At 47.0% G+C, this 13,679-nt stretch overlaps 1 protein-coding gene across 10 annotated transcripts in view; it reads left to right on the top strand.

The window, feature by feature from the left end:
- PROM1 (prominin 1) overlaps positions 1–13,679 on the top strand; it is a 316,884-nt gene that overhangs the window by 277,317 nt on the left and 25,888 nt on the right. For all 10 annotated transcript variants that reach the window (XR_012753972.1, XR_012753974.1, XR_012753970.1 and 7 more), the window contains 2 exons: positions 3,435–3,527; positions 4,712–4,827. Coding sequence is in view for 3 of the 10 variants with exons in the window: in XM_075346904.1 (XP_075203019.1) it covers positions 3,435–3,527; positions 4,712–4,827 (209 nt within the window). In the remaining 7 variants the exon portion in view is untranslated. The remainder of the gene's footprint in view (positions 1–3,434; positions 3,528–4,711; positions 4,828–13,679) is intronic.

Here is a 13,679-nt window from a genome sequence, read left to right as displayed (position 1 = left end):
GCTATTGTGGGGCACCCGGGGGAGATGTAGTGGCAGCTGGATGTTAACCCCTCCGTGGGTAGGGATGGTTGCCCCGGGACTCAGTGTCTTTATGCAGGGTGTAGCGATGGCAAGGGCCGGTGCGCCCGGACGAGCGGGGGGGGGGTTGGTTGGTTACTCACAGTAAATGAATCACACGAGTCTTTTGGTAAACCAAGGTGCTGGTGGCCGACCGCCGCGGCCGGTTGCATTCAGGTTCCCCCACCCGGGCTGGTGGTCACTGTCCTTTTCCTCTGCACTTGTTTTGTGTATGGTGGACTGCCTGGTCTGGAACTCAGGAGTCCGCTCCTGGCTGGATGTGGCCTAAGGAGCCGTGCCCGCAGACGCTGGCTCGTGGGATCTATGGGCCCTGGCGGTGGCCTTATCCCTATCGGTGGGCTGTTGTCTTCTCTTTGGGACTTTGGGTGGGACAGGACCTATAATCCTGCCCTCAATTGGTTAATTAGCTAGGCCGCTGGTTTCGGTCCTGGCTTCAGGGTCCGAGTACCCCCTCTGTGCTACGGTTCCCGGGTCAGTTCTCCGTGTCGGTACCAGCGGGCTACAACCCTGTCCCAGTCCACCTCGCCTTGCCTAGCCATCTTCCCGTCTCCTGCTGACGGAGACCACCGTCTGCCACCTAGCCAAGGTACCAGGGCTCCATCCCTGGCATCGTTCAATTTGAACTTCTCCTCCTGCTGGGACTACACCTAGCCCCAACTGCACTCCTCTCAACTTGAACTGCACACTGTCTCTGTTTTCCCGCCTCAGGCTGTCTAGACCCCTAGGTGGGCATGTCCCAACCGCTTGGTCTCGCCCACTGGTGTGTCTATCATTCACTAAGAGGGGGTGACTAGGGTTTCAGGTCGGCTGTGTGTCACCTAAGTGAGGGATGGTGTTATGCGGGGGCCTTTTTGTGACTACCTGGTTTTGCCAGGGCGTCACATTCCCCCTTGGTTTAATACAGACCGTCCATGGGCTCTCCGACCACCAACATTTATTGAACAGGAACTGTGGGAAACGAAAAAGGTAAAACAGGTTACAAGTATACTAACATATGTACATACTATTCTTCCCTTACAGGAGGCACTTTTCTTAAACATTGCACATGTAAAACTGGGACGGGACGGACTGGGTCCTTCTCACCTCACCCACCCAAAACAACCTAGCCCTGATGCCACCTCTAAAACACAGGTTGGCACCCTTTGCCCAAGTCCAGGTTAGGTCCGGGTGTTGCCCGTACGGGCCGGGTAAAAAGTTCCTTACCTGGCAGTCCTTTTTTAAGGGCCCCACGTCCAGGGGACCCCTGACCCGGACGGTAGTCACTGGTTTTTGTGGTGACTGGGCCTCGGCCGACTCTACCGCAGGCCTTTCCTCCAATCAGAGTCTCCAGAGACTGCAGCAGGTGAGAAGGTTGGTCAGGGACTATTTACAAGACTCAATAGTTTTTGGGTTGGCTTTCCAGTCCAAAGTCATGGTTCATGAACTGTAATGGGAACTGTAAGACAGCAGACGGTCCCAATGGGGACTTGCATAACTGGGTAGCCTGGGAACCGCTACCTGAACATTTTAATCAGGGGAAGATGTCGGAGAGTGGTGGGTGTGCAGTTGGGCATCCGTTTTCACCCACCTCCTTACATCAAGGGCAAACCACCCCCTTTCTCCGCAATGCCGGGTGTACAAGACCAATTCTCCGGGCTCCAGGTCTCGGTCTCGGTGGCCAACGGGCAGATGAGGGGCCACATCTCTCTGGGACACAAAAATCTCGGCCTCCAGGCCCGGCTCGTAAATGAAGCCCCAACCTTTCTTTGCATTGAAGTACCGGACTTGGCCTTGGTATGTCAGGCCCCGCACCCGGAAGGTGGCGTTCCGAAGATGGTATTTGTTTGTGTAAGTCCGGGACAGCACCTCCGCCTTTGTCTTCTCCCGGGCCGTAATTTCTCTGTTCAGCTGGCACCACTGCTGTTCCCAATACGGAGCACTTGTTTCATGCTCTGCTTCCACCTGCCTGGGCCCAGCCGGACTCCCTCCATGCCGGCTACGACCGGCACCACTGGCAATGGAGGGGTCCGCTGTGTCATTGCCCGCTCTGCTGCCCCGCTGGTGCATAACCACTCTGCCTCAGCCAAGGCCGGGAGCTTGGGAGCAGTCAGCGTCTCTGGCAGCGCTGACTTCTGGTCGGGGGCTGTCTCCGCTGCGGCCGGGCAGACTGCCGGGGCCGTCGTCATCGCGGGCGCTGCCTTCTCCGGGACCGGGGGTGATGTCATCAAAGTTGCGGCTTGGCTCGGGACCGGACTGGACATCTGCCGGGACTCGGTCTGGCTTGGAGCTGGTGCGGGTGCGGGATCAGTAGAGTGCTCGTAGCCTGAGGACTCCACTGGCGGGTCCTCACAGGCAGATGGGACGGGTACCGCTGCCGTTGCATGTGGCAGCGGACCAAGCGGGGTGTCGGCTGCAGGTGTGGGCAGCGAGGGAGGCAGCGTGGCGGATGGGGGCAGACCGGGCTCCTCAGCCTGATGGGCCAGTCCCGGTGGGACATAGGGGCGTGGGTCGCTTACCCGCTCCTCCGATGTTGCCTCCACTTCACTGGTGTGTCTATCTTTCCCTAAGGGGGGGTGACTAGGGTTTCAGGTCGGCTGTGTGTCACCTAAGTGACGGGGGCCTATTTGTGACTACCTGGTTTTGCCAGGGCGTCATATATATATATTTATATATCTCAAACACGTATCAGAGAAAAACAAACTAGCTAATAAAAAATGGAACACATGAAAGCACTAAAAAGTCTAATCAGGGTTTCTTGGCTCCAAAGTAGGAGGTGAAGGACACTGTCTCAGGCTGTGTCCTGAGCTTCTACTCAGATACTTCTAGAACTATAGGAAAAAAAAAAAGTTGATTGTCTGTATTGTATATGAACCTGATATGGGAAATGGACATAGTCAGTATGCAGAGGGAACCAGATAAGCTGTTAAAGGGAATTTGTCACCAGGTTTTTGCTCCCCCATCTGAGAGCAGCACCATGTAGAGACAGAGACCCCGATGTGTCACTTACTGAGCTGTTTGCTGTCATTTTGATGACATCGCTGTTTTCTCTGCTGTAGATCTAGCAGTTATACAGAGCTCATGAATATGCTGGACTCCTGACGTCAAGTAGTCTTGTAGTGATAATCTCCTGCTGATTAATTAGTGATTTTATTAAAACTACACTAAGCAGCCCAATAAGTGACAAATTGCTGGAATCAGGGTCTCTGCCCCTACGTTATGCTGCTCTCAGATGGGGGAGCAAAAACCTGGTGACAAATTCCCTTTAACAGCTTATCTGGTGCTCCCTGCATACTGACTATGTCCACTTCCCTTTAGTAATTAGTTGCTGGAAATATTTATTATTTGGCTACATATCTCCAACTTTCTTGTCTTTTCAGATCGCACTGGATGTTGCAGGATGTAAGCCCGTTGCGAATGTGGTAGATACTGCAGTCGATGTCTTCTTATGCAGTTACATAATAGATTCGGTGGTAAGGATTCGGAAACTCATACTTCTCATTGTTTTATTTAGAAAATACCAGAAAACCTGAGTTGGATTTCCAGTGAAACTAAGGGGTACTTTGCACGCTGCGACATCGCTAGCCGATGCTAGCGATGCCAAGCGCGATAGTCCCCGCCTCCGTCGCACATGCGATATCTTGTGATAGCTCCCGTAGCGAACATTATCGCTATGGCAGCATCACACGCACTTACCTGCCGTGCGACGTCGCTCTGGCCGGCGACCCGCCTCCTTCCTAAGGGGGCGGGTCGTGCGGCGTCACAACGACATCACACGGCAGGCGGCCAATAGAAGCGGAGGGGCGGAGATGAGCGGGACGTAAACATCCCGCCACCTCCTTCCTTCCGCATAGCCAGTGGAGGCAGGTAAGGAGATGTTCCTCGCTCCTGCGGCTTCACACACAATGATGTGTGCTGCCGCAGGAACGAGGAACAGCATCGTATCTCCTATTGGTGCGACATTATGAAAATGTCCGACACTACACAGATCACCGATTTACGATGCTTTTGCGATCGTTTATCGGCGCATCTAGGCTTTACACGTTGCGACATTATTACCGGCGCCGGATGTGCGTCACTTTCGATTTGACCCCGACGATATCGCAGTAGCGATGTCGCAGCGTGCAAAGTACCCCTAAGCGTAAACTGCCATGCACAGGGAATTACCTTCCAATGTTTGATTTCTGTAGTCACATCTTAATAATACTGTACACACTGTACTGATACATACTGTACCCAGGATATTCTATCCTACAGGAAAATTACCTCCTTATACACTTTAGCTCCCTCCACTCTATTTAGTCTATCACCTGGGGGGACAGGTGCTGTGGAAACGACACAACAGTGCCGAAAACATTCAGACTGCATGATCTGACCGTAATGGTGAAAGTAAATATGAGGGATACATTATATTGTATTATATTTAAGAATAAAGCAGGAATAGATAATAAACTCTGGGTAAGACAGCTCAATGACTGGTGCATGACTAGTGCAGGACCTAAGGCAGGTACAAGGCACCGGCTTCTCTTCGTCTCTTCGTATTCCTCGAGTTCATGCCCTGTGTTAGGTCTAATACAATAATAACTTTTACCTGAAATGTATTTTTGACCTTGGTGATTTTCATGAGTTGTGAAAGTTATTTTCTTTCTATTTCTAGAATTCCTTCTGGTTCGGCTTGGGAGGCTCGACAATATTTTTAATCCCTGGTATTATTTTTGCTATCAAGTTAGCAAAGTTTTATCGCAGAATGGAGACGGAAGATGTTTATGATGAGTAAGTGCACGTTTATGTCTGCATACTATTGGTTATTATATTATTATACGCAATTATTAGATATTAGTGGTCTATATATTTTCATACATCATTTTTTTTTAACTTTTCATGTGTATGTATAATTTATATACATATACAGATGAAACCAGAAGTTTGCATCCACTATCTATAAAGACACATCTGCATGTTTTTCTCACTATCTGAGATGAAAGCAGAATAAACCTTCCCCGTTTTTGGTCAATTAGGAACCAAAATTATTTATATTTGCCAAATGCCAGAATAATGAGAGAGAAATAATGGTTAAGGCATTTTTATTACTTTCTGCAAAGTCAAAAGTTTACATACATTTCATTAGTATTTGTAACGCCTGCCTAGATCCACAGACTCAGACGGGCTCAGACAGGCTAGAGGGAAGCCATTCACCAAGCAGGGCCCTCAGAACCCTGAAATCCTTTAACCCCTATACAGGGATTTGGAATTACGCAGGGCCCTGGAGATCACTACCTGTTGAAGGCTGCAGAACGAGAGAGTAGTCATCAGGCAGGCTCAAACCAGGAATGGCGGAACAGGGGCAGGCAAAGACGTAATCAGAAACAAGCAGTGGTCAAAACCGGATGGGGCGGCGAGGTACAAAAACAGCAGGCAGGAGGGTAGTCAGGAAACAAGCGGTAATCAGCACACAAAATCACAGAACAGGACTAAACAGGAGCCAGAATTTTCAAAACTATCTCTGGCAAAGGTCAGCAGACAGGAGGGGCATTAAAAAGGGTGTGGTGTCTTCCCATAGGCTGTAGCTGAATGATGGTACTTCAGCTGGGAGACACCCGCCACCTACAGTCAGCCAGTGGCACTGCAGATCCCCAGGAAACCCAGACCAGTGGATGAGCGGAGCCTGCGCCCAGCGGCGCCGCTGGCATCGACTCCTCTCCCATCACCAGCACTATCCACTGCAGGAACATGGTGTTACCTGGCGATCGGAGTAGAAGTCGCTGGAGCGGACTCCGGTGGTGATGTAGCATATTGCCCTTAAACTGTATGACTTGAAACATCTTGGAAATCCTTCCACAAGATTCTCAAAATAGTTGGTAGGAATTTGGGCCCATTCCTCCTGACAGAATTGGTGTAACTGAGCCATGTTTGTTGGTCGCCTTTCTGGCACCAGCCGTTTCAGCTTTGCCAATTAATTGTCAATAGGATTGAGATCAGGGCTTTGTGTTGGCCACTGCAAATCATTGATTTTGTTATCTTTAAGCCCCTTTGTTACCAGTTTGGCAGTATGCTTCGGGTCATTGTCCATTTGGAAAACCCATTTCCAGCCAAGCTTTAAGTTCCTGGCAGATGTCTTGAGATGTTGCTACAGTATTTCTACATAATCTTCTTTCCTGATGATTCCATCTTTTTTATGAAGTGCACCAGTCCCTTCTCTAGCAAAACAACTCCACAACATTTCACAGTTTCACAGTTGGGATGGTGTTCTTAGGCTTCAAAGCTTCTCCCTTTTTCCACCAAACCTAACGATGGTGATTATGGCCAAACAGTTCAATTTTCATTTTGTCAGATCACAGGACATGTCTCCAAAAATTAAGGTCTTTGTTCCTGTGTACATTTGCAAACATTAATCTGGCTTTTTTGTTTCTTTTGGAGCAATGACTTTTTCCTGGCAGAGTGGTCTTTCATCCCATGTTGATACAGTACTCCTTTCACTATGGATAATGACACAATCTTACCAGCTTCCGCCAGCATCTTCACAAGGTTCTTCTGTTCTTGGGTTGATATGCCCATGTCTGACCAAAGCACGTTCATCTCTGGTACACAGAACATGTCTACTTCCTCAGTGGTATGATGGCTGGACATTCCCATCTTGTTTGTACTTGCATATAATTGTATAGATAAATGAGGCTCTTTCAGGTATTTGGAAATTGCACCCAATGATGAACCAGACTTGTGTAAGTCCACAATTCTCTTCATGAGATCTTGGCTGATTTCTTTTGACTTTCCCATGATGCTACACGAAGAAGCAGTGTGTTCAGGTGTGCACTAAAATACATCCCCACGTGTTTCTCTAATTAACTCAGATTTGCCAATAAACCTATCAGAAGCTTCCAAAGACATGACATCATCATATGGGCTGTCCCATATTGTTTAAAGGTATAGTACTCTTAGTTTATGTAAACATTTGACTTTGCAGAAAGTAATAAAAATGCCTGAAAATATTCTCTTTCTCTCATTATTCTGGCATTTGACAAATATAAATAATTGTGGTTCCTAATTGACCTGAAATGAGAAAGGTTTATTCTGATTTCATGTCAGATAGTAAGAAAGACATGCAGATGTGTCTTTATAGAGAGTGTATGTAAACGTCCGGTTTCAACTGTATATTTTTATGTGTGTAATATTGATATTTATGTGTGTATGTATGTTATATATATTCTTCATATTTAAATTGAGACCCTATTCTTTCATTGTATAAGTTGTATACAATATTTACAGTGGTGGTCTGGCGGTGGTGACCTAAGATTGATGATATAAAAGGGTATGGGAGTTTGATGATGTATCTGCACTCCTCCTGCAGTAGTTAGTGCTTTACATGACTAAATATCCAACATATTTGATCTTTTGCAGTATTACTGAGTTAATTTAAAGGGGTTATCCAGAACTGAATTTTTTGGCTACGGGGCTAAGAACTTACCGGCAAGTAGTTGCGAATAATCTACCTGTACTGCCCTGCAATGAACTTTCCTAGCTCAGAATGATCATGAACCGCTACATCCGGCATTTATCCCACTTCCATAACAAGAACAGCTTCTTCCGTTACGCTCTGCCCTATATCTAGGGTGTCACTACTGTCGTCATGTTGATTGACGGCTGACTCCTTGCTGTCTAACTGCTGGCAGCCTGCTGTCAATCAGTATAATGACGGCAGTGATGTTCCATGGATAGAGCAGAGTGGAAAAGAAGGAGCTGCCCTGTTAATGTGAGTTCAATAGGACAGTACAGACTGGTATTTCTGGATAAACCCTTTAAGCTGTGATTTGACCTGTCTTTCAGATAAAGTACATTATTCCAATAATGATTTATTGATCTGATTTGGAGCGAATTTTAACTATACTTTGACTATATTTTATTGTATTTTTCGGTCATTCCTGTAGCGCTCTACAGAGTTTTTCTTGTTTGCGATCATATTACGAAATAAAGTGTTTAGTCATAACATTAACAAACTAAAAAAAAGAAAATTAATGCTTATGATGCTATAAAATAACCAACAAGTCGTAGAGTTCCTGCCGATCCTCCCGCCGCTCTGGTTCCGATTCGTCATGGTCCTCTACTGTGCAGTATTCTTCTCTGCAGCTGATCGCATGCTGTCTAGCCACATGACCTTTGCAGCCAATCATTGTGATTTAGAGGATTATTTTTAGTACAGATATTTTTCGGCTGATATAACAGAACTTCATTGTGTTGTATGGTGAGACAATAACTTTTCTAGTTCTAGATTTGGCCTTGGGTTATTGCAGGGAGACTTTGACTTAGGTAATTTTGGACATTTTGGAAATTTAGTGTGAATAAGGCGTCTATGTGACTGCGTATTATCAAAGAATGTTTGAGCGCTGTAAAGGCCCTGTCACACACACAGATAAATCTTTGGCAGATCTGTGGTTGCAGTGAAATCATGGACATATTGTTCCATTTGTACACAGCCACAAACCTGGCACTGATTGTCCACTTTTTCACTATAACCACAGATCTGTCGCAGATTTATCTCTGTGTGTGACAGGGCCTTAAGTTAACTGTGATTAGAAATACAGATCTGCTTGTCTTCCTTATGCAACTACTGCAATCACTAATACCGATTATACTATCAATTTACATTGCTTTATAGCCCATTTTACTTGATTAGGGCCTGAGGTTTTTACACTTGAAGGTTATACTCATATTGGAAGATGATTCTCTGGAGGTTTTATCTTTTTACTGGCTTAGTATAATATAACAAGTAACTAAACTTGATAATTTAATTATTGATTAGCTTTTGCAAAGTTATGAATCTTTGTATTATACATCATTACCTTAATTTGTTTTCTTCTGTCTCATAAAGAAAGTTTTCCAAACATTGCAGTGAGTTACAGGTAGTGATGGATGGATTCGCAGATAACTGGGATCGGTGGGTCTAACCAGGTTAAAAAAAAACACCCTGGTTCCAGCCCAGGATTCGTCATGGGTCTCTAGATGGAAGACAGTTCCCATATACGTCTATAGGGACCAGAATTTGGCCATAGAAGGGGATAGGAGCAAATGCACTGTACTTACCGAGGCCCCAAAGCGGCTGTAACTGCTCCCGCCACCGCTCATTCACTTCCGGGGCCGCTCATTATCTTCATTGCATATGCACTGCTTTCCCCACCCACTGGCGTCTGTGATTGGTTGCAGTCAGACAAGCCCCCGCAGGAGCAGTTACATCTGCGCTGGTGAATTATTTGTATTGCCCAAGTACCAGATCCAGGTCAAATCCTGGTATTTCCTGAGAATTCCGGGCCGGGGCCCGGCACTCGGGTACCTTTTGAACCTGCGCGGGTCTTGACTTTTACAGTCCGGGTCCGCCTGTCATTAGTTACAGGTAGTACTGCAGCTAAGGAAAACCAACTACATTTAAAGCATCTGAAAAAGAGAGTGAGCATGCTTGCAAGTGATTTGTTTTAGGCCTCTTTCACATGTATGTGCCTCCGGTACGTGTTTGGCAGTTTTTTCACGTACTGGAGGCACGTACACACGTAGACCTATGTATTCCTATGATTTTGGACACACGTAAGTATTTTCGCATGGAACATGTGTCCGTTCCGTACTTACGTGTGTCCGTGTGTTTCTCACGGCAAAATGTCCGTTTTCTCTCCGGCATCACGGGTGTCACACGGAACGAAAACTTGTCACACGTAATGCAAACGGACCACACGGATGTGTTCCATGTGACACGCACCGGAGAAAAGAAGTGTCTGTGAGAAAAAAAAAACCAAACCTTTACTCACCTTCTCCAGGCCTGCAATCTCTGCCGCTGCTGTCACTTGCTGCCGACCGCCGCTCATTATGCTCATTGAATATTCACTTCACTGCGGCCGGAAGCTGCAGCACCGGGGAGTCGGCAGGACCGGAGACCGAAGATCAGCACCACGGACAGCAATGCCAGGGACAGGTGAGTAGAAAGTTCCCGTTCTCCGTGTGTTATCGCGGATAACACACGGAGAACACACGTGTGCCATACACACGGCACACCGAGGGCAATACGCACCTTTGACACGTCCGTGAAAAACGTGCGTGATTTTCACAGACGTGTGAAAGAGGCCTTTAGTGTAGTTTGGCTGAAATGGGACTTTAGATTCAGAGACTTTGGATTCAGGGAGTTTAGAAGGGATGTGTATTAATTCACTGTTTGTATTTACTTATATTATATTCCTATGTTTGTGTAATCGCCATTAGTAATATGTTCTCTATTATTGATAATGCCATCCATTCTACATCTTGTGACATGTAGGCAATCCTTCAGCATCCTTTTGATGGTGCATACTGTGCGATGTATGCACATTGTGCATTTGGAAGCCCAGGTACTAGATCTAAATGAGCAGCTGGCAACATTGAGATCCATAGAGAATATGGAAAGGAGTTTGCTGCTCACTGAGAAGGTGCTTGCTGGGGTAGATGTGGGGAGGATTGTAGTATGGAGCTGCAAGACAGTGAGGCAGCTAGCTGGGTTACAGTTAGAAGGTGAGGTAGAGGAAGAGTTCTAGGGAGGCTAGTCCTAATCTGGCACACCCCAACAAGTTTGCGAAGTTGGAGGATGAGGGGGTGTCAGTAAAGGAATAGCACTGCTGCAGCAAAACATGTCCTCTTAAAGCCAGAGACATATCTGCTCTGGTAAGAGGGGAAACAGAAGTGCAGGGCAGGCCAGACAGATGTTGGTGGTGAGGGTACTTCATTATTAGGGGTACAGATAGGGCAAACTGTCAAACTGTCAAACTGTCACAAATACCTTGATTATTGAACATTGTGTAGTCTTCCTGGAGCTTGAGATTAGTTTGAGAGACTGGTGAGAACCCAGAGGTAATGGTGCACATCAGCACCAATGACAAAGCTGGAGGTAGGTGGAAGGTCCTTTAAAAACTATTTCACTGAATTCGGCTGTAAGCTTAAAGCATAAACCTCAAATATGGTATTTTTTGCTTGTATACAAGCCACGCCAGAGAGGAACTAGGAGATTAGGGAGGTGTATTAGTGGCTCAGGAATTGGTGTAGGAAGGAGGGTTTTGCTGGAAAACTGGGCCGACTTCTCTGTTGGCTACAGCTGCTATGGTATGGTTGGGCTGCACCTCAATAGGGAGGGAGCAGCTGTGCTCTGGGAAAAATGGCTAGAAGGTTTGCAATAGTGTTTAACGAGTACTTAACACCAAAAATTTTGTTAAAAAAACTGTTAAAAGTGCGTGTTTACTTATTTTAGATAGCTACTAACTGCTTTGAAAGTCAGTATGTACCTAAGGCCTCTTTCACACATCTGTGAAAAACACACGTTTTTCACTGACGTGCTAAAGGTAAGTATGTCCCTCCGTGTGCTGTGATTTTGGCACACGTGTGATCTCCGTGTGCTATCCATGATAATACATGGAGATCAGGCACTTAGGGTATGTGCTCACAATCAGGACTCACTGTGTCCTGGATGCAGTGGGTCCTGAACTGCGGGTCCGCGAGTCTCCTCCACAGGAGAACGCAGGAGACTGCAGCTGCTTGTGCTCATGATCAGGGTTCAGTGCGCTGTGGTCTCTCGCTTGTGTTCTCCCTACGGAGGACACATGCGATTCTGCAGCAAACAACTGATATGATGTGGTCTAGAAAGACGCACCACAGGTTAGTCTTTGCTGTGGAAAAAACAAGCATAGTGGGCACGGGATTTCAAGCAATCCCGTCCACTATGCTTGTACTGTTCAATGCTGCGTTTTGGACGCAGCTGAAGCATGCTTCGTTCAAAACGCAGTAAACACTGATCGTGGGCATGTTTTCTTTTATACTCTCCTGGCCACACCGCTGCTGTCCATGGTGCTGAAGTCTCCCACAATGTTGTTTCGGCCGCCGCTGTCTCCCCTTCGCATCTACTTTCGGGTTGGCTGTGCAGTGAATTTGCATAAGCATAATTAGCCAGCATGGAAGCTGAGACAGCAGCGGCTGAAGACATCATCACTGGAGACGGGTGAGTTTAAAAAGCCTTTTACTTTAAATGTACGGGATTTTTCCACTGTGTGGTCTGTGGGACATCACGCATGCTTTTAATGCACAAGCGCAGGCACAGAGATTAGAATTATGCTGCTCCAGGGGACACCCAAGATTTTTCCTTGCCTGTCTGTAGCTTCATCAAGTGTATTATTACTGCTGTCCCTGACTGTCTGCAACTTCTCTTTCTATCACTATTACACTGATGTGCTCTGGCTAGACCATTTTCACACCGATTAGAGCACAGACCATTGTGATAGTGATAGACAGTGAAGGCACAGACAGGCAGGGGAAAATCTTCTAATAAAGCAGCAGTGTGTCCCCAGGAGCAGCGCTCACTGACTCCCCAGCACTGAAGATGGTATATTTTTCTGAGCAGCAGAACAAATAAATCACTTCCCTGCTGTGGAGTGATGTAGCGCCACTAGGTATGTCAAGAAATGGCAGCAACTTTTTGTATTAGCATAAAATTTGCATATTTTGGATGCTAGTGATGGAGAGGGGTCACTGGAGGCAGAGGCGATGCTGCGGGCTGTGCGCTGTTCTGTGGGCGGTGCTGATGCTGCGGGCAGTGCTGATGTTGGGCTGTGCTCGCTGCGAGGGGTGAGACACAGGCCATCCTGAAAATGTTGGGGTTGCGAGCTTCTAATAATGACATCTGTAATTGGCGCATGTGCAGATTGAGCTCTTGGCTCAAGGTCTCATCTGATCTCTCAGTAGCTCACTTGAGGAAAATGGTGCCTGAAAGTGTCGCGTGCGCAGATGAGATCTCGGCTTGTCATTGAATCTGCAATCTGCACACACGTCGACTCCAGGTGCCAATTCTATGAAGCTTGCACTGCCGACAGTTTCTGGATGCTACTGCCTCACAGCACCCGTGGCGAACATCCGGGACACCCGCCGCACCGCCTGCAACATTGACTTACTCCAGCACTGGCCCTGCCTCCTGTGACCTCGCTCTACTAACGCTGCTGCCTCCCCTAGCAAGACAACACCGGATTCTAAGACCGACCCTATATTTTTTTTTTTACCTTTTTTTTTTCCTTCTAAATTTGGAGTGCGTCTTATAACCTGGTGTGTCTCATAAAACGAAAAATACAATAAGTTCCAGACGGGACCAGGGAAATGTAGAGAATGTTGTCAATCCAGAGTTGTCAATGTGTTTGATTCAGTGCCACACAAAAGTTTAGTACATAAAAGGAGAGTAATGGGATTATGTGATAATACAGTGTCTTAAAAAAGTGTTCATACCCAATCCTAAATGTATTTTATTGGGATTATATGTGATACTTAAGGTCCAGTCACACTAAGCAACTTACCAGCGATCCCAACAACTATAGGGATCGCTGGTAAGTTGCTAGGAGGTTGCTGGTGAGATGTCACACTGCGACGCTCCAGCGATCCCACCAGCAACCTGACCTGGCAGGGATCGCTGGAGCGTCGCTACACGAGTTGCTGGTGAGCTCACCAGCAACCAGTGACCAGCCCCCAGCGCCGCGTGGAAGATGCTGCGCTTGGTAACTAAGGTAAATATCGGGTAACCAACCCGATATTTACCTTGGTTACCACCGCACGGAGCTACACGTGCAGAGAGCAGGGAGCAGCGCACA

Source organism: Anomaloglossus baeobatrachus, chromosome 1 (genome assembly GCF_048569485.1).
Source record: "Anomaloglossus baeobatrachus isolate aAnoBae1 chromosome 1, aAnoBae1.hap1, whole genome shotgun sequence".
NCBI lineage: Eukaryota > Metazoa > Chordata > Amphibia > Anura > Aromobatidae > Anomaloglossus > Anomaloglossus baeobatrachus.
The sequence above is the reverse complement of the archived record's forward strand: the minus strand, read 5'-3'. Positions and strand labels throughout refer to the sequence as shown.